At 37.3% G+C, this 26,649-nt stretch overlaps 1 protein-coding gene across 1 annotated transcript in view; it reads right to left on the bottom strand.

The window, feature by feature from the left end:
• Window positions 1-21,842, bottom strand: part of asic1c (acid-sensing (proton-gated) ion channel 1c) — a 102,166-nt gene extending 80,324 nt beyond the window's left edge. Inside the window, exon 1 of the mRNA XM_087810682.1 lies at window positions 20,810-21,842. Coding sequence (XP_087666808.1) covers window positions 20,810-21,364 — 555 coding nt within the window. The 5' untranslated portion in view covers window positions 21,365-21,842. The remainder of the gene's footprint in view (window positions 1-20,809) is intronic.
• Window positions 21,843-26,649: the final 4,807 nt, after the last annotated feature.

Genomic DNA, 26,649 nt, shown 5'->3' with positions numbered 1-26,649 from the left:
ATGGATGTTGTGTTAGAAGACACAGCGGTGTGTAGATGTTGTGTTGTTAGAAGACACAGCGGTGTGTTGATGTAGTGTTAGAAGACACAAAGGTGTGTAAATGTTGCGCTAGAAGACACAGCGGTGTGTAGATGTTGTGTTAGAAGACACAGCGGTGTGTGGATGTTGTGTTAGAAGACACAGCGGTGTGTAGATGTTGTGTTAGAAGACACAGGGGTGTGTAGATGTAGTGTTAGAAGACACAGCGGTGTGTAGATGTTGTGTTAGAAGACACAAAGGTGTGTAGATGCTGTGTTAGAAGACACAAAGGTGTGTAGATGTTGTGTTAGAAGACACAAAGGTGTGTAGATGCTGTGTTAGAAGACACAGCGGTGTGTAGATGTTGTGTTAGAAGACACAAAGGTGTTTAGATGTTGTGCTAGAAGACACAAAGGTGTGTAGATGTTGTGTTAGAAGACACAAAGGTGTGTAGATGTTGTGTTAGAAGACACAAAGGTGTGTAGATGTTGTGTTAGAAGACACAAAGGTGTGTAGATGTAGTGTTAGAAGACACAGCGGTGTGTAGATGTTGTGTTAGAAGACACAAAGGTGTGTAGAGGTTGTGTTAGAAAACACAGCGGTGTGTAGATGTTGTGTTAGAAGACACAGCGGTGTGTAGATGTTGTGTTAGAAGACACAGTGGTGTGTAGATGTTGTGTTAGAAGACACAGCGGTGTGTAGATGTTGTGTTAGAAGACACAGGGGTGTGTAGATGTTGTGTTAGAAGACACAGGGGTGTGTAGATGTTGTGTTAGAAGACACAAAGGTGTGTAGAGGTTGTGTTAGAAAACACAGCGGTGTGTAGATGCTGTGTTAGAAGACACAGCGGTGTGTAGATGTTGTGTTAGAAGACACAAAGGTGTGTAGATGTTGTGATAGAAGACACAAAGGTGTGTAGATGTTGTGTTAGAAGACACAAAGGTGTGTAGATGTTGTGCTAGAAGACACAAAGGTGTGTAGATGTTGTGTTAGAAGACACAAAGGTGTGTAGATGTTGTGTTAGAAGACACAAAGGTGTGTAGATGTTGTGTTAGAAGACATAAAGGTGTGTAGATGTTGTGCTAGAAGACACAAAGGTGTGTAGATGTTGTGTTAGAAGACACAAAGGTGTGTAGATGTTGTGTTAGAAGACATAAAGGTGTGTAGATGTTGTGCTAGAAGACACAAAGGTGTGTAGATGTTGTGTTAAAAGACACAAAGGTGTGAACTCAGTTGTAATAAAGTTGTGGTTGTCTTTCAATTAAAGTGCAAACGTTGTGTCTTAAACTCGACTGTGAAAAAATTAAATTCTTGAAAAAAGACAAAATTAAAGATAAGTTACTAACTTAGGTTTAAGTTACTAACTTGGGTTTAAGTTCCTAAGTTGGGTTTGAGTCACTAACTTGGGTTTAAGTTACTAACTTGGGTTTTAGTTACTAACTAAGGTTTAAGTTACTAACTTGGGTTTAAGTTACTAACTAAGGTTTAAGTTACTAACTTGTGTTTAAGTTACTAACTAAGGTTTAAGTTACTAACTTGGGTTTGACTCACTAACTTGGGTTTAAGTTACTAACTTGGTTTTAAGTTACTAACTAAGGTTTAAGTTACTAACTTGGGTTTAATTTACTAACTTGGGTTTAAGTTAATAACTAAGGTTTAAGTTACTAACTTGGGTTTCAGTTACTAACTAAGGTTTAAGTTACCAACTAAGGTTTAAGTTACTAACTTGGATATCAGTTACTAACTAAGGTTTAAGTTACTAACTTGGGTTTAAGTTACTAACTAAGGTTTAAGTTACTAACTAAGGTTTAAGTTACTAACTTGGGTTTCAGTTACTAACTAAGGTTTAAGTTACTAACTTGGGTTTAAGTTACTAACTAAGGTTTAAGTTACTAACTTGGGTTTCAGTTACTAACTAAGGTTTCAGTTACTAACTTGGGTTTCAGTTACTAACTAAGGTTTAAGTTACTAACTTGGGTTTAAGTTAATAACTAAGGTTTAAGTTACTAACTTGGGTTTCAGTTACTAACTAAGGTTTAAGTTACTAACTAAGGTTTAAGTTACTAACTTGGGTTTAAGTTACTAACTAAGGTTTAAGTTACTAACTTGGGTTTCAGTTACTAACTAAGGTTTAAGTTACCAACTTGGGTTTCAGTTACTAACTAAGATTTAAGTTACTAACTTGGGTTTAAGTTAATAACTAAGGTTTAAGTTACTAACTTGGGTTTCAGTTACTAACTAAGGTTTAAGTTACCAACTAAGGTTTAAGTTACTAACTTGGGTTTCAGTTACTAACTAAGGTTTAAGTTACTAACTATGGTTTAAGTTACTAACTTGGGTTTCAGTTACTAACTAAGTTTTAAGTTACTATCTTGGGTTTAAGTTAATAACTAAGGTTTAAGTTATTAACTTGGGTTTCAGTTACTAACTAAGGTTTAAGTTACTAACTTGGGTTTCAGTTACTAACTTGGGTTCGAGTCACTAACTTGGGTTTAAGTTAGTTACTAACTAAGGTTTGAGTCACTAACTTGGGTTTGAGTCACTAACTTGGGTTTGAGTCACTAACTTGGGTTTAAGTCACTAACTTGGGTTTGAGTCACTAACTTGGGTTTAGGTAACTAACTTGGGTTTGAGTCACTAACTTGGGTTTAAGTCACTAACTTGGGTTTGAGTCACTAACTTGGGTTTAAGTCACTAACTTGGGTTTGAGTCACTAACTTGGGTTTAGGTAACTAATGCAGTTTTAATGCTGATCGTAGTCACCAGTCAGTGATGAAATGTTTCCTCCAATGATGGTCGTGAGAAGATTCTCTGGTTGAGATGAAACTTGAATGAATAAACGTTGCTGGACATGCAGGAGGAAGAATCCATTTACTCAGAGACATTTTCATCTGCTGCGCTTTAATGGAAAAGAGCAGTCATGCAAGTAGAAGCAAGAGAAACCACAGAGCTGCTCACAACATCTAAATTGCTTTTATAAAGTCTGTGTTGATCTGCTGACAAGTCTGGACCTGAAGCTGCTGTTAACCTTTACCATGTGGATGTTATTAGTCTTTACAAAACACACTCAAGTACTGGATATTGTTCAGAGAGAGAGTGGGCGTGTCCCGGGTGTCCCCCCAGAAAATGAATCATCGGACTCGTCAACACATGTTCTTGTTCGCACACGTTTATGAAAAGACTGAAAGATTCATGAACTGATCATTGAAACTAGTTCTTTAAGCAGATGATCGTTCAGTGAAACTAACGTCTAACGACCAGGATCACTTTAAGAGTCACACTATGTTAATGTCAAATATGTAAATTTAAAGTTATAATATTCATTTAAACAAAGACTTAATTCTTTCTTCCATCGTCATCATCGTCAAACCTTTATCAGTTTGAAATATTCATGTTGATGCTTTTCTTTCACTTCAGTGACAACATCGACGTCTTCGTCTCGACATGTCACTCTTGACTGTCACTTGATTAATAATCATTCATTCATTCAATCATTCAATCAATCATTCATTCATTCATTCAATCATTCAATCATTCAATCATTCATTCAATTATTCAATCATTCAATCATTAAATCAATCATTCATTAAAACATTCATTCATTCAATTATTTATTATATCATTAATTCATTCACTAATTAATTCAATCATTCATTAAATAATTCATTCATTCAATAATTAATTAAATCATTCATTCATTAAATCATTCATTCATTCATTAATTCATTCATTCATTAAATAATTCATTCATTCATTCAATAATTAATTCATTAAATCATTCATTCAATCAATGTAGGAACTTGACAAACATAATGTCAGATCAAAAATCAAACTACTTACTAGCTACTTACTAGCTACTTAATAGCTACTTACTAGCTACTTACTAGCTTCTTACTAGCTACTTACTAGCTACGTATCTTTGTCTTTGTTGTTTTTCTTTCTTTGACCTATGTCCTTTGTCTTTGTCTTTAGACTTAGATTGTGTCATCCTGTTCTTCCTCTTTATGTTCTTCTTATTTTATTTTTTATGTATTATTTTTTATTGTTTATGAAAAATTGCTGGCTATTGGTAAAAAACAATTTCCCAAAGGAGACCTCCTGAGGGATCAATAAAGTTTTACCTTACCTTACCTTACCTTACTTACTAGCTTCTTACTAGCTACTTACTAGCTACTTACTAGCTACTTACTAGCTTCTTACTAGCTACTTACTAGCTACTTACTAGCTTCTTACTAGCTACTTACTAGCTTCTTACTAGCTACTTACTAGCTACTTACTAGCTACTTACTAGCTTCTAACTAGCTACTTACTAGCTACTTACTAGCTACTTACTAGCTTCTTACTAGCTTCTTACTAGCTACTTACTAGCTTCTTACTAGCTTCTTACTAGCTACTTACTAGCTACTTACTAGCTTCTTACTAGCTACTTACTAGCTTCTTACTAGCTTCTTACTAGCTACTTACTAGCGTCTCTATGTGACCCCTGAACAACAGCCTCCTCACGAGTCCTTCTCGTATCCAGAGTCAGATCCAAAGAGTTGATATTTAACTGATTCCGTCAAAACGTCTCTCAAAGTTGAGCTAAAGACAAAAACACTGCAGTGACTCCAGAAGCCTGTAGTACCGGAGCAAGTACTGCTATATTTATTCATGTGTACAAACATTCTTCAGTACCATCAACTCTCATCAGGACCAGCTGAGGCTCCATCAGCAGCAGAGACGCATTAAGATATTAAACTCCGGACACTTTGTGCTCGAAGTCTTCAGACGTTCCTGCGACACGTTTAAGAGATTTTGAATCAGCAGAATTATCACTGTTTCGTAACGTCTCTGCTTGTGTGTTGGATCACCATCAGGATCCACAGACTTTTGAAGGATTTGTCACATTGAATCATTGAATCACTGAAACACTTCATTGAATCGCTGAAACCCTTCACTGTATCACTGAAACACTTCATTGAATCACTGAAACCCTTCATTGAATCACTGAAACCCTTCACTGTATCACTGAAACACTTCATTGAATCACTGAAACCCTTCACTGTATCACTGAAACACTTCATTGAATCACTGAAACCCTTCACTGTATCACTGAAACACTTCATTGAATCACTGAAACACTTCATTGAATCACTGAAACCCTTCACTGTATCACTGAAACACTTCATTGAATCACTGAAACCCTTCACTGTATCACTGAAACACTTCATTGAATCACTGAAACACTTCATTGAATCACTATAACCCTTCACTGTATCACTGAAACACTTCATTGAATCACTGAAACCCTTCACTGTATCACTGAAACACTTCATTGAATCACTGAAACACTTCATTGAATCACTGAAACCCTTCACTGTATCACTGAAACACTTCATTGAATCACTGAAACACTTCATTGAATCACTGAAACCCTTCACTGTATCACTGAAACAATTAATTGAATCACTGAAACACTTCACTGTATCCCTGAAACACTTCACTGTATCACTGAAACACTTCATTGAATCACTGAAACACTTCGTTGAATCACTGAAACACTTCATTGAATCACTGAAACACTTCACTGTATAACTGAAACACTTCACTGTTTCACTGAAAAACTGCATTGAATCACTGAAACACTTCACTGTATCACTGAAACACTTCACTGTATCACTGAAACACTTTAAAACTAAAGACGTGTGATATTTGTTGAGTCGGTCTCAGCTCTACAGCTGATGTGTATATTATCTGCATATATAAGGTAGTATTACTGCGACCGAGGTCAGACTCTGGCATTGATCAAGGATAGTTTGTTTGCACAGAAATCCTCTCCAGGTTTGTTCCGTTCAGACTCTAATAAGAGAAGATGCTTCTTTAACGACAGAATCCATTACAATTACAAAGAGGCGACAGTGACGAGCATCTCACGCTTCAAACTCCTTCCTTCACCTCTTCAATGAACTTCTACTAAATTGATGATCGTATTTCCCAGAGTTAGTGGAACCTGCGTCTCCATCAGCTCCGTGTTGTTCCTCAGCCAGATCGTGTGAACAAGAGCAGCGTCAGCAGCAGGTGATGAATTAAATCTTTACAGAACCTCGTACTCTGCATTACAAGTAAGAATACTGTACCTCGGTGTACCTCGCTGTACCTCAGTGTACCTCAGTGTACCTCAGTGTACCTCAGTGTACTTCAATGTACCTCGGTGTACCTCGCTGTACCTCAGTGTACCTCAGTGTACCTCAGTGTACTTCAATGTACCTCGGTGTACCTCGCTGTACCTCGGTGTACCTCGCTGTACCTCAGTGTACCTCAGTGTACCTCAGTGTACTTCAATGTACCTCGGTGTACCTCGCTGTACCTCGGTGTACCTCGCTGTACCTCAGTGTACCTCAGTGTACCTCAGTGTACTTCAATGTACCTCAGTCTACCTCAGTGTACCTCAGTCTACCTCAGTGTACTTCAATGTACCTCAGTGTACCTCAGTCTACCTCAGTGTACCTCAGTGTACTTCAATGTACCTCAGTGTACCTCAGTGTACTTCAGTGTACCTCAGTGTACCTCAGTGTACTTCAATGTACCTCGCTGTACCTCAGTGTACCTCAGTGTACTTCAATGTACCTCAGTGTACCTCAGTGTACTTCGGTGTACCTCGGTGTACCTCGGTGTGCCTCAGTGTACTTCAGTGTACCTCAGTGTACCTCAGTCTACCTCAGTGTACCTCAGTGTACCACAGTGTACCTCAGTGTATCTCACTGTACCTCAGTGTACCTCAGTGTATCTCAGTGTATCTCACTGTACCTCAGTGTACCTCAGTGTATCTCACTGTACCTCAGTGTACTTCAGTGGACCTCAGTGTACCTCAGTGTATCTCACTGTATCTCACTGTATCTCACTGTACCTCAGTGTACCTCAGTGTATCTCACTGTATCTCACTGTACCTCAGTGTACTTCAGTGTACCTCAGTGTACCTCAGTGTACTTCAGTGTACCTCAGTGTACCTCAGTGTACTTCAGTGTATCTCACTGTATCTCACTGTACCTCAGTGTACCTCAGTGTACCACAGTGTATCTCACTGTATCTCAGTGTACCTCAGTGTACCTCAGTGTACTTCAGTGTACCTCAGTGTACCTCAGTGTACTTCAATGTACCTCAGTGTACCTCGGTGTACCTCGCTGTACCTCAGTGTACCTCAGTGTACTTCAATGTACCTCAGTGTACCTCAGTGTACTTCGGTGTACCTCGGTGTACCTCGGTGTGCCTCAGTGTACTTCAGTGTATTAAAGTACATGAATATAGTATAGAGAGTATTAAAGTACATGAATATAGTATAGAGAGTATTAAAGTGACATGAATATAGTATAGAGAGTATTAAAGTGACATGAATATAGTATAGAGAGTATTAAAGTACATGAATATAGTATAGAGAGTATTAAAGTACATGAATATAGTATAGAGAGTATTAAAGTACATGAATATAGTATAGAGAGTATTAAAGTACATGAATATAGTATAGAGAGTATTAAAGTGACATGAATATAGTATAGAGAGTATTAAAGTACATGCATATAGTATAGAGAGTATTAAAGTACATGAATATAGTATAGAGAGTATTAAAGTACATGAATATAGTATAGAGAGTATTAAAGTGACATGAATATAGTATAGAGAGTATTAAAGTGACATGAATATAGTATAGAGAGTATTAAAGTACATGAATATAGTATAGAGAGTATTAAAGTGACATGAATATAGTATAGAGAGTATTAAAGTACATGAATATAGTATAGAGAGTATTAAAGTGACATGAATATAGTATAGAGAGTATTAAAGTACATGAATATAGTATAGAGAGTATTAAAGTACATGAATATAGTATAGAGAGTATTAAAGTGACATGAATATAGTATAGAGAGTATTAAAGTGACATGAATATAGTATAGAGAGTATTAAAGTACATGAATATAGTATAGAGAGTATTAAAGTACATGAATATAGTACAGAGAGTATTAAAGTACATGAATATAGTATATAGAGTATTAAAGTACATGAATATAGTATAGAGAGTATTAAAGTGACATGAATATAGTATAGAGAGTATTAAAGTACATGAATATAGTACAGAGAGTATTAAAGTACATGAATATAGTACAGAGAGTATTAAAGTACATGAATATAGTATAGAGAGTATTAAAGTACATGAATATAGTATATAGAGTATTAAAGTACATGAATATAGTATAGAGAGTATTAAAGTGACATGAATATAGTATAGAGAGTATTAAAGTACATGAATATAGTATAGAGAGTATTAAAGTACATGAATATAGTATAGAGAGTATTAAAGCACATGAATACAGTATAGAGAGTATTAAAGCACATGAATACAGTATAGAGAGTATTAAAGTACATGAATATAGTACAGAGAGTATTAAAGTACATGAATATAGTATAGAGAGTATTAAAGTACATGAATATAGTATATAGAGTATTAAAGTACATGAATATAGTATAGAGAGTATTAAAGTGACATGAATATAGTATAGAGAGTATTAAAGTACATGAATATAGTATAGAGAGTATTAAAGCACATGAATACAGTATAGAGAGTATTAAAGTACATGAATATAGTATAGAGAGTATTAAAGTACATGAATATAGTATAGAGAGTATTAAAGTGACATGAATATAGTATAGAGAGTATTAAAGTACATGAATATAGTATAGAGAGTATTAAAGTACATGAATATAGTATAAATAGTATTAAAGTACATGAATATAGTATAGAGAGTATTAAAGTACATGCATATAGTATAGAGAGTATTAAAGTACATGAATATAGTATAGAGAGTATTAAAGCACATGAATACAGTATAGAGAGTATTAAAGCACATGAATACAGTATAGAGAGTATTAAAGTACATGAATATAGTACAGAGAGTATTAAAGTACATGAATATAGTATAGAGAGTATTAAAGTACATGAATATAGTATATAGAGTATTAAAGTACATGAATATAGTATAGAGAGTATTAAAGTACATGAATATAGTATAGAGAGTATTAAAGTACATGAATATAGTATAGAGAGTATTAAAGTGACATGAATATAGTATAGAGAGTATTAAAGTACATGAATATAGTATAGAGAGTATTAAAGTACATGAATATAGTATAAATAGTATTAAAGTACATGAATATAGTATAGAGAGTATTAAAGTACATGAATATAGTATAGAGAGTATTAAAGCACATGAATATAGTATAGAGAGTATTAAAGCACATGAATACAGTATAGAGAGTATTAAAGCACATGAATACAGTATAGAGAGTATTAAAGTACATGAATATAGTACAGAGAGTATTAAAGTACATGAATATAGTATAGAGAGTATTAAAGTACATGAATATAGTATATAGAGTATTAAAGTACATGAATATAGTATAGAGAGTATTAAAGTACATGAATATAGTATAGAGAGTATTAAAGTACATGAATATAGTACAGAGAGTATTAAAGTACATGAATATAGTATAGAGAGTATTAAAGTACATGAATATAGTACAGAGAGTATTAAAGTACATGAATATAGTATAGAGAGTATTAAAGTACATGAATATAGTATAGAGAGTATTAAAGTACATGAATATAGTATAGAGAGTATTAAAGTGACATGAATATAGTATAGAGAGTATTAAAGTACATGAATATAGTATAGAGAGTATTAAAGTACATGAATATAGTATAGAGAGTATTAAAGTACATGAATATAGTATAGAGAGTATTAAAGCACATGAATACAGTATAGAGAGTATTAAAGTACATGAATACAGTATAGAGAGTATTAAAGTACATGAATATAGTATAGAGAGTATTAAAGTACATGAATATAGTATAGAGAGTATTAAAGTACATGAATATAGTATAGAGAGTATTAAAGTGACATGAATATAGTATAGAGAGTATTAAAGTACATGAATATAGTATAGAGAGTATTAAAGTACATGAATATAGTATAGAGAGTATTAAAGTACATGAATATAGTATAGAGAGTATTAAAGTACATGAATATAGTATAGAGAGTATTAAAGTACATGAATATAGTATAGAGAGTATTAAAGTACATGAATATAGTATATAGAGTATTAAAGTACATGAATATAGTATAGAGAGTATTAAAGTACATGAATATAGTATAGAGAGTATTAAAGTACATGAATATAGTATAGAGAGTATTAAAGTACATGAATATAGTATAGAGAGTATTAAAGTACATGAATATAGTATAGAGAGTATTAAAGTACATGAATATAGTATAGAGAGTATTAAAGTACATGAATATAGTATAGAGAGTATTAAAGTACATGAATATAGTATAGAGAGTATTAAAGTACATGAATATAGTATAGAGAGTATTAAAGTACATGAATATAGTATAGAGAGTATTAAAGTACATGAATATAGTACAGAGAGTATTAAAGTACATGAATATAGTATAGAGAGTATTAAAGTACATGAATATAGTATAGAGAGTATTAAAGTGACATGAACATAAGGTTCAGTTCTTTGAGTGACAGGATAGAATAGAATCATGTCTGTGACTCTAACAGAAGTAAAGACTCAAGAACTTTATCACTAAAGTTTTCAAGTGATAAGAAGCAGATGTTATTGTGTTGCCGCCAGCGAACACGTAACTGATCCGCAGGCGTTTCAACGACAACAACAACAAATGTTCATCTTCACTCGACTCGGATGCAAAACACTTGCATTTGTAACCAACAGCAGATCTTCATGGATCCGAGTGTTTATTCAAGGTCGAGGCTCATCACGACCTCCTTTGCATCGTAACTCCAGACCCATCTGTGATTTGAATTCTTCACCAAAGCTTCATGAAAATGACGGTTAATGGTCCATGAAGAACGATGTGCGTTTGTTGTGTACATTAAACATGTGTGTAACTGATGCTACAATCAAACTTATTTGACAAATGTTTCAGGTTCAAGACCAGCAGAGGGACACCCTGGAAAGGGTGCCAGTCACACATACAGTATGGACAGTTACGAGTCATTGAACCATTAACGGATGATCTGAAGAACTAGACTGAAGCTAATAACTAATGACTGAAGCTAATAACTAATGAGTAAAGCTAATAACTAATGACTGAAGCTAATAACTAATGACTGAAGCTAATAACTAATGAGTAAAGCTAATAACTAATGATAAAAGCTAATAACTAATGACTAAAGCTAATAACTAATGATAAAAGCTAATAACTAATGAGTAAAGCTAATAACTAATGAGTAAAGCTAATAACTAATGACTAAAGCTAATAACTAATGAGTAAAGCTAATAACTAATGACTGAAGCTAATAACTAATGACTAAAGCTAATAACTAATGATAAAAGCTAATAACTAATGACTAAAGCTAATAACTAATGAGTAAAGCTAATAACTAATGATAAAAGCTAATAACTAATGACTAAAGCTAATAACTAATGACTAAAGCTAATAACTAATGACTAAAGCTAATAACTAATGACTAAAGCTAATAACTAATAACTAAAGCTAATAACTAATGACTAAAGCTAATAACTAATGACTAAAGCTAATAACTAATAACTAAAGCTAATAACTAATGACTAAAGCTAATAACTAATGACTAAAGCTAATAACTAATGAGTAAAGCTAATAACTAATAACTAAAGCTAATAACTAATGACTAAAGCTAATAACTAATGACTAAAGCTAATAACTAATAACTAAAGCTAATAACTAATGACTAAAGCTAATAACTAATGACTAAAGCTAATAACTAATGACTAAAGCTAATAACTAATGACTAAAGCTAATAACTAATAACTAAAGCTAATAACTAATAACTAAAGCTAATAACTAATGACTAAAGCTAATAACTAATGACTAAAGCTAATAACTAATAACTAAAGCTAATAACTAATGACTAAAGCTAATAACTAATAACTAAAGCTAATAACTAATGACTAAAGCTAATAACTAATAACTAAAGCTAATAACCTCAGAAGAAACAGTCACGCAGCATAAAACTTCAAAGACACTGAATAACAAGTTGACGCGACAGTTAAAAGTAATTAAAAACAAATGAACCCAAAGTACCTTCTTAAATACTAACATCTTAAATACTAACATCTTAAATACTAACATCTTAAATACTAACATCTTAAATACTAACATCTTAAATACTAACATACAATATAATCTATATCAACGCAAGACAAACTCAGAACAAAGTGAATGATTGACAGATGGAACATTTTAAAATAATGAAAACACAATAATTCAATCTACGGTCGTGAGTCTCTTCATCATTGAAGCCTCAGGGATTACAATCGAGCCCAGATCAGAGATAACATGAAGATAAATGATGATGTTCCTTCAAAGTACGTGAGTTCTGGATAATTCAATCCTCACTTAAACCATCACAGCCACAGACACAACCGAGTTCACTTATGAAAGAAATACTTTTTAATTGTGAAGCGACATCTTTTCTGAGTCATGCCTTCTTCTTCAGGATAATATTTGAATAATAATCTTTGATAGTTTCTTCTTCAGGATAATATTTCAATAATAATCTTTGATAGTTTCTTCTTCAGGATAATATTTCAATAATAATCTTTGATAGTTTCTTCTTCAGGATAATATTTGAATAATAATCTTTGATAGTTTCTTCTTCAGGATAATATTTGAATAATAATCTTTGATAGTTTCTTCTTCAGGATAATATTTCAATAATAATCTTTGATAGTTTCTTCTTCAGGATAATATTTGAATAATAATCTTTGATAGTTTCTTCTTCAGGATAATATTTGAATAATAATCTTTGATAGTTTCTTCTTCAGGATAATATCATTTGAATTATAATCTTTGATAGTTTGTTCTTCAGGATAATATCATTTGAATTATAATCTTTGATAGTTTCTTCTTCAGGATAATATCATTTGAATTATAATCTTTGATAGTTTGTTCTTCAGGATAATATTTGAATAATAATCTTTGATAGTTTCTTCTTCAGGATAATATTTGAATAATAATCTTTGATAGTTTCTTCTTCAGGATAATATCATTTGAATTATAATCTTTGATAGTTTGTTCTTCAGGATAATATCATTTGAATTATAATCTTTGATAGTTTGTTCTTCAGGATAATATCATTTGAATTATAATCTTTGATAGTTTCTTCTTCAGGATAATATCATTTGAATTATAATCTTTGATAGTTTCTTCTTCAGGATAATATTTGAATAATAATCTTTGATAGTTTCTTCTTCAGGATAATACCATTTGAATAATAATCTTTGATAGTTTCTTCTTCAGGATAATATCATTTGAATAATAATCTTTGATAGTTTGTTCTTCAGGATAATATCATTTGAATAATACTCTTTGATAGTTTGTTCTTCAGGATAATACCATTTGAAAAATACTCTGATAGTTTCTTCTTCAGGATAATATCATTTGAATAATAATCTTTGATAGTTTCTTCTTCAGGATAATATCGTTTGAATAATAATCTTTGATAGTTTCTTCTTCAGGATAATATCATTTGAATAATAATCTTTGATAGTTTCTTCTTCAGGATAATACCATTTGAATTATAATCTTTGATAGTTTCTTCTTCAGGATAATATCATTTGAATTATAATCTTTGATAGTTTCTTCTTCAGGATAATATCATTTGAATAATAATCTGTGATAGTTTGTTCTTCAGGATAATATCATTTGAATTATAATCTTTGATAGTTTCTTCTTCAGGATAATATCATTTGAATTATAATCTTTGATAGTTTCTTCTTCAGGATAATATTTGAATAATAATCTTTGATAGTTTCTTCTTCAGGATAATACCATTTGAATAATAATCTTTGATAGTTTCTTCTTCAGGATAATATCATTTGAATAATAATCTTTGATAGTTTGTTCTTCAGGATAATATCATTTGAATAATACTCTTTGATAGTTTGTTCTTCAGGATAATACCATTTGAAAAATACTCTGATAGTTTCTTCTTCAGGATAATATCATTTGAATAATAATCTTTGATAGTTTCTTCTTCAGGATAATATCGTTTGAATAATAATCTTTGATAGTTTCTTCTTCAGGATAATATCATTTGAATAATAATCTTTGATAGTTTCTTCTTCAGGATAATACCATTTGAATTATAATCTTTGATAGTTTCTTCTTCAGGATAATATCATTTGAATTATAATCTTTGATAGTTTCTTCTTCAGGATAATATCATTTGAATAATAATCTGTGATAGTTTCTTCTTCAGGATAATATCATTTGAATTATAATCTGTGATAGTTTCTTCAGACGACTTCACACAAAAGGTGCAACACTATCAAAGGTCATGAACACACGTGCGTTACATTCAAACACACAACTTTATTGTTTTCATAGCGTTTTGAAATAAACCATCAAGTGTGTGTTGATTGAGAAGGTACAACAGTGTTCGTACGAGTGTGTGTTCAAGAGAAGATACAACAGTGTTGTACGAGTGTGTGTTCAAGAGAAGATACAACAGTGTTCGTACGAGTGTGTGTTCAAGAGAAGATACAACAGTGTTCATACGAGTGTGTGTTCATGAGCAGATACAACAGTGTTCGTACGAGTGTGTGTTCAAGAGAAGATACAACAGTGTTCGTACGAGTGTGTGTTCATGAGAAGATACAACAGTGTTCATACGAGTGTGTGTTCAAGAGAAGATACAACAGTGTTCATACGAGTGTGTGTTCATGAGCAGATACAACAGTGTTCGTACGAGTGTGTGTTCATGAGCAGATACAACAGTGTTCATACGAGTGTGTGTTCAAGAGAAGATACAACAGTGTTCATACGAGTGTGTGTTCAAGAGAAGATACAACAGTGTTCATACGAGTGTGTGTTCATGAGCAGATACAACAGTGTTCATACGAGTGTGTGTTCATGAGCAGATACAACAGTGTTCATACGAGTGTGTGTTCAAGAGAAGATACAACAGTGTTCATACGAGTGTGTGTTCATGAGCAGATACAACAGTGTTCGTACGAGTGTGTGTTCAAGAGAAGATACAACAGTGTTCGTACGAGTGTGTGTTCAAGAGAAGATACAACAGTGTTCATACGAGTGTGTGTTCATGAGCAGATACAACAGTGTTGTACGAGTGTGTGTTCATGAGCAGATACAACAGTGTTTGTACGAGTGTGTGTTCATGAGAAGATACAACAGTGTTCGTACGAGTGTGTGTTCATGAGAAGATACAACAGTGTTCATACGAGTGTGTGTTCATGAGCAGATACAACAGTGTTCGTACGAGTGTGTGTTCATGAGAAGATACAACAGTGTTCGTACGAGTGTGTGTTCAAGAGAAGATACAACAGTGTTCATACGAGTGTGTGTTCAAGAGAAGATACAACAGTGTTTGTACGAGTGTGTGTTCAAGAGAAGATACAACAGTGTTCGTACGAGTGTGTGTTCATGAGCAGATACAACAGTGTTCGTACGAGTGTGTGTTCATGAGAAGATACAACAGTGTTCATACGAGTGTGTGTTCAAGAGAAGATACAACAGTGTTCATACGAGTGTGTGTTCAAGAGAAGATACAACAGTGTTCATACGAGTGTGTGTGTTCATGAGAAGATACAACAGTGTTCTTACGAGTGTGTGTTCATGAGAAGATACAACAGTGTTCGTACGAGTGTGTGTTCAAGAGAAGATACAACAGTGTTCGTACGAGTGTGTGTTCAAGAGAAGATACAACAGTGTTCGTACGAGTGTGTGTTCAAGAGAAGATACAACAGTGTTCGTACGAGTGTGTGTTCAAGAGAAGATACAACAGTGTTCGTACGAGTGTGTGTTCAAGAGAAGATACAACAGTGTTCGTACGAGTGTGTGTTCATGAGAAGATACAACAGTGTTCATACGAGTGTGTGTGTTCATGAGAAGATACAACAGTGTTCGTACGAGTGTGTGTTCATGAGAAGATACAACAGTGTTCATACGAGTGTGTGTTCAAGAGAAGATACAACAGTGTTCGTACGAGTGTGTGTTCATGAGAAGATACAACAGTGTTCATACGAGTGTGTGTGTTCATGAGAAGATACAACAGTGTTCTTACGAGTGTGTGTTCATGAGAAGATACAACAGTGTTCATACGAGTGTGTGTTCATGAGAAGATACAACAGTGTTCATACGAGTGTGTGTTCAAGAGAAGATACAACAGTGTTCATACGAGTGTGTGTTCAAGAGAAGATACAACAGTGTTCGTACGAGTGTGTGTTCATGAGCAGATACAACAGTGTTCATACGAGTGTGTGTTCAAGAGAAGATACAACAGTGTTCATACGAGTGTGTGTTCAAGAGAAGATACAACAGTGTTCATACAAGTGTGTGTGTTCATGAGAAGATACAACAGTGTTCTTACGAGTGTGTGTTCATGAGAAGATACAACAGTGTTCGTACGAGTGTGTGTTCAAGAGAAGATACAACAGTGTTCGTACGAGTGTGTGTGTTCATGAGAAGATACAACAGTGTTCTTACGAGTGTGTGTTCAAGAGAAGATACAACAGTGTTGTACGAGTGTGTGTTCAAGAGAAGATACAACAGTGTTCGTACGAGTGTGTGTTCAAGAGAAGATACAACAGTGTTCATACGAGTGTGTGTTCATGAGCAGATACAACAGTGTTCGTACGAGTGTGTGTTCAAGAGAAGATACAACAGTGTTCGTACGAGTGTGTGTTCATGAGAAGATACAACAGTGTTCATACGAGTGTGTGTTCAAGAGAAGATACAACAGTGTTCATACGAGTGTGTGTTCATGAGCAGATACAACAGTGTTCGTACGAGTGTGTGTTCATGAGCAGATACAACAGTGTTCAGACGAGTGTGTGTTCAAGAGAAGATACAACAGTGTTCATACGAGTGTGTGTTCAAGAGAAGATACAACAGTGTTCATACGAGTGTGTGTTCATGAGCAGATACAACAGTGTTCATACGAGTGTGTGTTCATGAGCAGATACAACAGTGTTCATACGAGTGTGTGTTCAAGAGAAGATACAACAGTGTTCATACGAGTGTGTGTTCATGAGCAGATACAACAGTGTTCGTACGAGTGTGTGTTCAAGAGAAGATACAACAGTGTTCGTACGAGTGTGTGTTCAAGAGAAGATACAACAGTGTTCATACGAGTGTGTGTTCATGAGCAGATACAACAGTGTTGTACGAGTGTGTGTTCATGAGCAGATACAACAGTGTTTGTACGAGTGTGTGTTCATGAGAAGATACAACAGTGTTCGTACGAGTGTGTGTTCATGAGAAGATACAACAGTGTTCATACGAGTGTGTGTTCATGAGCAGATACAACAGTGTTCGTACGAGTGTGTGTTCATGAGAAGATACAACAGTGTTCGTACGAGTGTGTGTTCAAGAGAAGATACAACAGTGTTCATACGAGTGTGTGTTCAAGAGAAGATACAACAGTGTTTGTACGAGTGTGTGTTCAAGAGAAGATACAACAGTGTTCGTACGAGTGTGTGTTCATGAGCAGATACAACAGTGTTCGTACGAGTGTGTGTTCATGAGAAGATACAACAGTGTTCATACGAGTGTGTGTTCAAGAGAAGATACAACAGTGTTCATACGAGTGTGTGTTCAAGAGAAGATACAACAGTGTTCATACGAGTGTGTGTGTTCATGAGAAGATACAACAGTGTTCTTACGAGTGTGTGTTCATGAGAAGATACAACAGTGTTCGTACGAGTGTGTGTTCAAGAGAAGATACAACAGTGTTCGTACGAGTGTGTGTTCAAGAGAAGATACAACAGTGTTCGTACGAGTGTGTGTTCAAGAGAAGATACAACAGTGTTCGTACGAGTGTGTGTTCAAGAGAAGATACAACAGTGTTCGTACGAGTGTGTGTTCAAGAGAAGATACAACAGTGTTCGTACGAGTGTGTGTTCAAGAGAAGATACAACAGTGTTCGTACGAGTGTGTGTTCATGAGAAGATACAACAGTGTTCATACGAGTGTGTGTGTTCATGAGAAGATACAACAGTGTTCGTACGAGTGTGTGTTCATGAGAAGATACAACAGTGTTCATACGAGTGTGTGTTCAAGAGAAGATACAACAGTGTTCGTACGAGTGTGTGTTCATGAGAAGATACAACAGTGTTCATACGAGTGTGTGTGTTCATGAGAAGATACAACAGTGTTCTTACGAGTGTGTGTTCATGAGAAGATACAACAGTGTTCATACGAGTGTGTGTTCATGAGAAGATACAACAGTGTTCATACGAGTGTGTGTTCAAGAGAAGATACAACAGTGTTCATACGAGTGTGTGTTCAAGAGAAGATACAACAGTGTTCGTACGAGTGTGTGTTCATGAGCAGATACAACAGTGTTCATACGAGTGTGTGTTCAAGAGAAGATACAACAGTGTTCATACGAGTGTGTGTTCAAGAGAAGATACAACAGTGTTCATACAAGTGTGTGTGTTCATGAGAAGATACAACAGTGTTCTTACGAGTGTGTGTTCATGAGAAGATACAACAGTGTTCGTACGAGTGTGTGTTCAAGAGAAGATACAACAGTGTTCGTACGAGTGTGTGTGTTCATGAGAAGATACAACAGTGTTCTTACGAGTGTGTGTGTTCATGAGAAGATACAACAGTGTTCTTACGAGTGTGTGTTCATGAGAAGATACAACAGTGTTCATACGAGTGTGTGTTCATGAGAAGATACAACAGTGTTCATACAAGTGTGTGTGTTCATGAGAAGATACAACAGTGTTCTTACGAGTGTGTGTTCATGAGAAGATACAACAGTGTTCATACGAGTGTGTGTTCATGAGAAGATACAACAGTGTTCATACAAGTGTGTGTGTTCATGAGAAGATACAACAGTGTTCATACGAGTGTGTGTTCATGAGAAGATACAACAGTGTTCATACAAGTGTGTGTGTTCATGAGAAGATACAACAGTGTTCTTACGAGTGTGTGTTCATGAGAAGATACAACAGTGTTCATACGAGTGTGTGTTCATGAGAAGATACAACAGTGTTCATACGACTGTGTGTGTTCATGAGAAGATACAACAGTGTTCGTACGAGTGTGTGTTCATGAGAAGATACAACAGTGTTCTTACGAGTGTGTGTTCATGAGAAGATACAACAGTGTTCGTACGAGTGTGTGTGTTCATGAGAAGATACAACAGTGTTCATACGAGTGTGTGTGTTCATGAGAAGATACAACAGTGTTCATACGAGTGTGTGTTCATGAGCAGATACAACAGTGTTCATACGAGTGTGTGTGTTCATGAGAAGATACAACAGTGTTCTTACGAGTGTGTGTGTTCATGAGAAGATACAACAGTGTTCGTACGAGTGTGTGTGTTCATGAGAAGATACAACAGTGTTGTACAAGTGTGTGTTCATGAGAAGATACAACAGTGTTGTACGAGTGTGTGTTCATGAGAAGATACAACAGTGTTGTACGAGTGTGTGTTCATGAGAAGATCCAACAGTGTTGTACGAGTGTGTGTTCGTGAGAAGATACAACAGTGTTGTACGAGTGTGTGTTCATGAGAAGATACAACAGTGTTGTACGAGTGTGTGTTCATGAGCAGATACAACAGTGTTGTACGAGTATGTGTTCATGAGCAGATACAACAGTGTTGTACGAGTGTGTGTTCATGAGAAGATACAACAGTGTTGTACGAGTGTGTGTTTATGAGCAGATACAACAGTGTTGTACGAGTGTGTGTTCATGAGCAGATACAACAGTGTTCGCACGAGTGTGTGTTCATGAGCAGATACAACAGTGTTGTACGATTGTGTGTTCATGAGCAGATACAACAGTGTTGTACGAGTGTGTGTTCATGAGAAGATACAACAGTGTTCGTACGAGTGTGTGTTCATGAGCAGATACAACAGTGTTCGTACGAGTGTGTGTTCATGAGAAGATACAACAGTGTTCGTACGAGTGTGTGTTCATGAGCAGATACAACAGTGTTCGTACGAGTGTGTGTTCATGAGAAGATACAACAGTGTTCGTACGAGTGTGAGTTCAAGAGAAGATACAACAGTGTTCGTACGAGTGTGTGTTCATGAGCAGATACAACAGTGTTCGTACGAGTGTGTGTTCATGAGCAGATACAACAGTGTTGTACGAGTGTGTGTTCATGAGAAGATACAACAGTGTTGTACGAGTGTGTGTTCATGAGAAGATACAACAGTGTTGTACGAGTGTGTGTTCATGAGAAGATACAACAGTGTTGTACGAGTGTGTGTTCATGAGCAGATACAACAGTGTTGTACGAGTGTGTGTTCATGAGAAGATACAACAGTGTTGTACGAGTGTGTGTTCATGAGAAGATACAACAGTGTTCGTACGAGTGTGTGTTCATGAGCAGATACAACAGTGTTGTACGAGTGTGTGTTCATGAGCAGATACAACAGTGTTGTACGAGTGTGTGTTCATGAGCAGATACAACAGTGTTGTACGAGTGTGTGTTCATGAGAAGATACAACAGTGTTCGTACGAGTGTGTGTTCATGAGAAGATACAACAGTGTTGTACGATTGTGTGTTCATGAGAAGATACAACAGTGTTGTACGAGTGTGTGTTCATGAGAAGATACAACAGTTCCTTCAAACATCAACTGTGGTCAAGATATGTTGTGTAGCAGGACAAGCTCTACACTGAAGCTCTGACAGCTGTCAGGCGTCAACACAAACACACACACAAACACACACACTCACACACACACACACACACACAAGAGTCACTCACCGTGGTGAAGTTGACGGGCAGACAGTCCTCTCCTCTGAACGTGCACTGCAGCAACATGTCGTGGACGTCGTGACCCGTGCGGTTGTAGAAGTCGCTCATGTCGAAGAGTTTGGGCTTGAAGTTCTGGAAGTTGGCCTTGTCCTTGAGCGCGGCCAGAACCTCGGGCTCGGCCAGGTGCGGGTTGGCGATCTGGTAGTTGTTGTTGAGCAGCGCCAGCAGCTCGCCCACGTGGTACAGGTCGTTGCGGCTGATCTTGGAGAAGCGGAACTCGTTGAGGTTGCAGAAGGTGACGGCGGGGAAGGTGAGGTTGGTGGCCGCCACCTCGTCCAGCTTGGTGACGTGAGGGTACTCCAGGTAGTAGGACACGCGGTCCACGCACACCAGCATCAACAGGCTGAGCGAGCCCAGGAAGGACAGGGTCCACAGGAGGCGGCGGAAGGTCATGTGCCCGTAGGCGAAGATGTGACTCATGCCATGGAGGGTGGAGATGTTGGCGAACGCCTGCAGGTTGGACGGCTGGACGCTCTGGATGCTGTCCTCGGAGCTGCCCTTCATGTCTGCTCACTTCCTGCTTCCTGACAACTTCACTTCGCTTAGCAACAGAGTCGTCCAGGACGTGGACGGTCACGAGAAACTGACGCTAGAATCTTCTCATCACCTTCAAACGCTCCTGGATCTCCGTCACTTCCCTTTCATGCTGACGTTCTCTGGTCTCCACGAACTCGCTCGCTCGGCTGCCGTGTGCTGTGCCAGCGAGCGCAGGAACACCCGCTCCCAGATCCCCGAGCGAGGAGCGAAGAATAGGACGATGACGGGCCGGCATGAAAGGGGATGAGGAGCTCAGTCAATGGGACGTTCCATGTGTGGTCATGTGACGATGGGATGTGATGGTTTTGTGAATGGAGGTAATAAAGAACGGCTCACGCTCGCCGACACTCGTTCTCTCTCCAGAACCAGAACCAGAACCAGAACCAGGGGGTCACGGTCGGCGCGACAACCGGGCGTCGCGGCGGATTCTACCTCCCGGGTTTTGCTCAAGAGTCTCTAGGAAGAGCCTCCACACCTCCTGGATTTATATTCTGCTGTGTGGAGTCTTTCACTCTCGCTCCTCTCTCTCGCTCCACCACTCCCCCTTTCTTTCTCTCTCCCTCGCTCGCCCTCTCTTTAGTAGTCAGGATCCATCCACGGCTCACAGGAAGACGCTCTGGTCGCGACAAACCATTTCTCTGCAGCTTCCAACCTTCTGTTGCCGCGACCAGACGTGTGCGTCACGTGACCTGAAGGGTTGAGGGTTCGAACCCCAGCGCTCGTTAGTGTCGTCTCGGGGGTCAAGAGTTCAACACGGCATTTTAATTTCCTCCTCAACAAGATTAGCTCTTATTGAACGACCACTGACAAATTATCATAACAATAGGTGAACGTACGACCACAGCTCGACCCAATCAATATTCTGCCCTGGTAACCATAGCAACCTTCACGCACACACACACACACACATGAACACACACATCTATAGACATACGCACACATGCACGCACACACTCACACACACATGTACACACACTCACACACACACATGCACGCACACACATGAACACACTCACACACACGCACGCACACACACATGTACACACAAACATACATGCACGTACTCACATGCACACACATGCACAGACGCGCACAAACACGAGCACATACACCTATAGACGCACACACACCTATAGACACACGCACACATGCACACACACTCACACATGCGCACATGCACGTACATAAATGAAAACACTCACACACGCATACACACATGAACACACACACACATGCACACACACACATGTACACACTCACACACACACCCACATGAACACACAAATGCACGCACAAACCAATAGACGCACACACACATCTAAAGACACACGCACTCGGGCACACACACATGTACACACGCACACACACGCACACACACACACACAGCTCTCAGGAAATAAAAACACATTCACGCACAGACGACAAAGTTCAGGCTGTAAATCAATTATTGATCGATGTGAGAAAAATAGATTTTTAAACATACGTTGAAATAAGTTTGTTTACATAATATTGAATCAAACATGTTCATCTAATGATGACGTTCATTCCATCGTAGGTTTAGTGATATTGACTCTACACAGTACATTATAAATATTGTGTAGTTGAGTTGTGACATTCTAACTGGTGTGTGTTTGCACAGGAGCAGCTGATTGGTCGACATGCGTCTACATCTCCACTCACTGACCAACTGTCTATGGTCAGCACCTCCCTCTGTATTCTGGGGTATAATGCTATTGAGGAGGGTTTTTATCTTTTTTGTGGATTAATTAATATTTGAAACGGTTTATAATTTGTTTTTTTGTGTGTAAAAACTCTCACTCGACTCACTGCTTTATGCTACGCCCTGCCAGCGCCAACAGGGGGCGTAACACTGGATCACTAGTGTTTGACTACATCATAAGTTATACTAGTATAATAAGTAATAAGTAATAATAAGTATTACTTACATGGATATACTGAGCCAAGACGCGTCGTCATAGCAACCGAGCCATAGCAGTTCACAGACAGACGGAGACGTAAACAACGAGACATAGAAGTACAAATTGACAACTTTACAGAACGTGACACTGTTTGGGCGGATTTAAGAAATGCTTGATTTCTAAATAAAACATTATAAATGATCACATGTTTTCGTTGCATATAGCACGTGCCAATATCGCGATATTTTTTTGATATATATTATGCAGCCTTATCAACTATTATTCATTCACATCATATATTGTACACACACACATATACATATGTTTACACTTCCGCTTCCAGTGAGTCTTTGAGCGGCTGTTTCGAAAGTGACCTCCTGCTATTATTGCAAAAAACTGTTTTTTTAACGACTTCTTGTGCTGATACTATGCTAATATATCACTAAAGATATGTCTCAGGCATCACAGATCTATGATCGCGATGCTCTTTTCAACATCAGAGAGTCGATGAGGACTTCACTCCATCAGTGCAGAACGTGGATCTTCTGAACGCTCGCTCCATTACTGTTATGTCTGGTGTGTCTTTCTTGGTGTTTCCTGTTTTTATTTTGAAACCTGTTCCCTTCTGTGTCTGCGAGTTTCCTTTCCGGTCCCTCCCCCTGATGATTGTTATTGTCTCCACCTGTCTTGTGTTCTCCTGCTGATGGTAATTGTCTCCACCTGTCTTGTGTTCTCCTGCTGATTGTTATTGTCTCCACCTGTCTTGTGTTCTCCCGTTACGCAGCTGCCACTGATTGCTGGCAGCCTTCATATTCTGCTCACTCTCCCTCAGTCTTTGTCGGTTCATCACACTCTCTGTCCCATGTTCGTCTAGATTTTGCTTCACGTGACAGACTCCTGTTTTCGAGATTGTTTGCCTTCCCGGTTTTGACCCTGGTAGGTTTTCTTGTTTTTTCTGCCTGCCTGTGTCCTTGATCTGTTTGTCGGATATCGTACCTGTTTGCTGTATTTTCCTGGACTACCTGTGACGATCCTCTGCCTGCTCCTAATAAAACCGTCAAGTTTGACGAACAATAACTTTCTGCTCCTGGGTTTCCTTCCGCACTATGACAATTACAAATAAATCCTTTTCTCTTAATGATCTCTTCACAAGAGAAAAGTTGGATTTATTATGTCTTTCTGAGACTTGGCAGAGAGAGGAAGAGTTTATTCATCTGAACGAACTCTGTCCAGTAGGGAGCGCTGTCCTGGGGAAGCCTTGCTCTCTGGTCATGGGGGTGGTTTGGCTGTTTATAGAGAGAGTTGTTCTTGCAAAGTGATTCAGACAAGAGTTCACTTCTTTTGAGTCTCAGCAGTCTTGGTTGATTCTACAAGTCCTTTCTATTGTGTGTCAATCTACCGCCCGCCTGGTCCTGCGGCGATGTTCTTGAAAGACTTCAGTGACTTCTTATCTTCCATCATTCAAATGGAATCTGTTCTTATTCTTGGAGACTTTAATCTTCATGTTGATGACGTCACATCTTGTTCTGCTAAAGAACTTTTAACTTTAACAGAAGCCTTTAATTTTGAGCAACATGTTTCTGAACCCACTCATCAAAAAGGCTACACTTTAGACTTAGTTTTTAATCTTAGCCTGGACATTTTTTAATGTATCTGTACATGATGTTCATCTGATCATTCTCTTGTCTTGTTTAACCTGGACTTCATGCCTTAATCTAAGCCCTTGTAGGTCTCAGAGGCGTGTCATCTCAGCCGACACTGCACAGTTTTTCTACTATGTTTGACCATCTTTCCTTTAATGACTGCCCAGACGTGGACAGTTTGATTCACTGTTTCACTGATCATTGTGTTGAAATACTGGATCAAACCTGTTAAATCGAACTTGAAAATTCAGAAAAAACGGTGCCCTTGGACAAATGAAGATCTCCTGAGTCTGAAGAGACTCTGTGGAAAAGACTGAGCGTCTCTGGAAGTCTACTAAACTTGAGGTGCACAGACTTCACCTCAGGGATCTGATGTCTTCATACAATGAGATGGTGGAAACTGCCAGATCTGATTACATCAGGAAGTCAGCAAATAATAAAAACCCCAAAGTGTTGCTTGACACGATTCATTCTCTCGTGTCTCCTGCTCCTCAAATCACGCATGTCTTCTATGAAGCTGACAGAAATGCATTGTTGAGATTTTTTATTGACAAAATTAAATTGATCAAAGAGAAAATCTCTCCCTCTTTGTTTGGAACCCCAGTTCTGTCACTGAGCCCATCTCCTCCTCTTGGTCTTCCTTCACTGCTGTATCTCTGGGTTATATTTCATCACTAGTGAACAAGATGAAACCCTCCTCTTGCTCAGATGACGTCCTTCCTTGTAGGCTTTTTATCAAAGTGTTTGATGTAATTTGGCCCCTGAGTTACCAATATGGTGAACCTCTCCCATTCCACAGGGGTTTTTCCCAATGCATTTAAACATGCCATTGTGGAGCTTTTGCTCAAAAAGCCAGGCTTAGACCCGACTGACCTCAGTAACTTCAGAAGGTTGTGTCTGAGCAGCTTTTCCTGGATCAGAGCGACATCCATGAGAAGTTTCAGTCTGGCTTCCACAAACATCTACAGAGACAGTCTTACTGAAAGTGTCCAGTGACATCATGATGTTCTGGTTCTCTTGGATCTGTCGTCAGCCTTTGACACAGTTGAACCAGATCCTGCTGAGAAGACTGAGGGATGAAGACTATCTGTGTTCTGTCAATCAAATGAATTCTGAATCATCTGTTGTGTGGAGTCCCTCAAGGTTCTGTTATAGGTCCTTTTATTGTTTGTACTCGATTCCTCTGAGTCAAATCATTCCTGATGTTTCCTCCACATGTTTGCTGATGACATCCAGCTCTACTGCTCTGTTGATCAACTGATCAGAGGCTGAACTTAGTCAATTGTTTGCTAGAAATCAAACAATGAGTGAAAACACTTTGAAGCTAAATGTGGACAAAAGTCAAACTCTGGTGATTGTTGATGATAATTTCAGGGTTGAGTAAATACTTGAGTGACTTATGTCAGTCTGTCAAACTGAGAAACCTGGTGTTTGACAAATGTCTCTAGTTGAACACTGAAAGAAACTGACACAAACTGTTTCAAGTGAGAAAAATCTCTAAACTTAAATGTTGTCACAAGATGATCTTATGTGTTTGTGTCGTTTACACTATTCTAACAGTTTGTTTTGTGTCTAAACAAGAAGGATCGTCTCGCCTGCAGTTCATACAAAACTCTGCAGCCAGAATTCTGAGCCGCTCTAGTAGAAGAACTCACATTTCTCCTTCAAACTCTTAACTAGTTTCTTTCAG

Source organism: Callionymus lyra, chromosome 16, assembly GCF_982586985.1.
Source record: "Callionymus lyra chromosome 16, fCalLyr1.hap1.1, whole genome shotgun sequence".
NCBI classification, from domain to species: domain Eukaryota; kingdom Metazoa; phylum Chordata; class Actinopteri; order Syngnathiformes; family Callionymidae; genus Callionymus; species Callionymus lyra.
The sequence above is the reverse complement of the archived record's forward strand: the minus strand, read 5'-3'. Positions and strand labels throughout refer to the sequence as shown.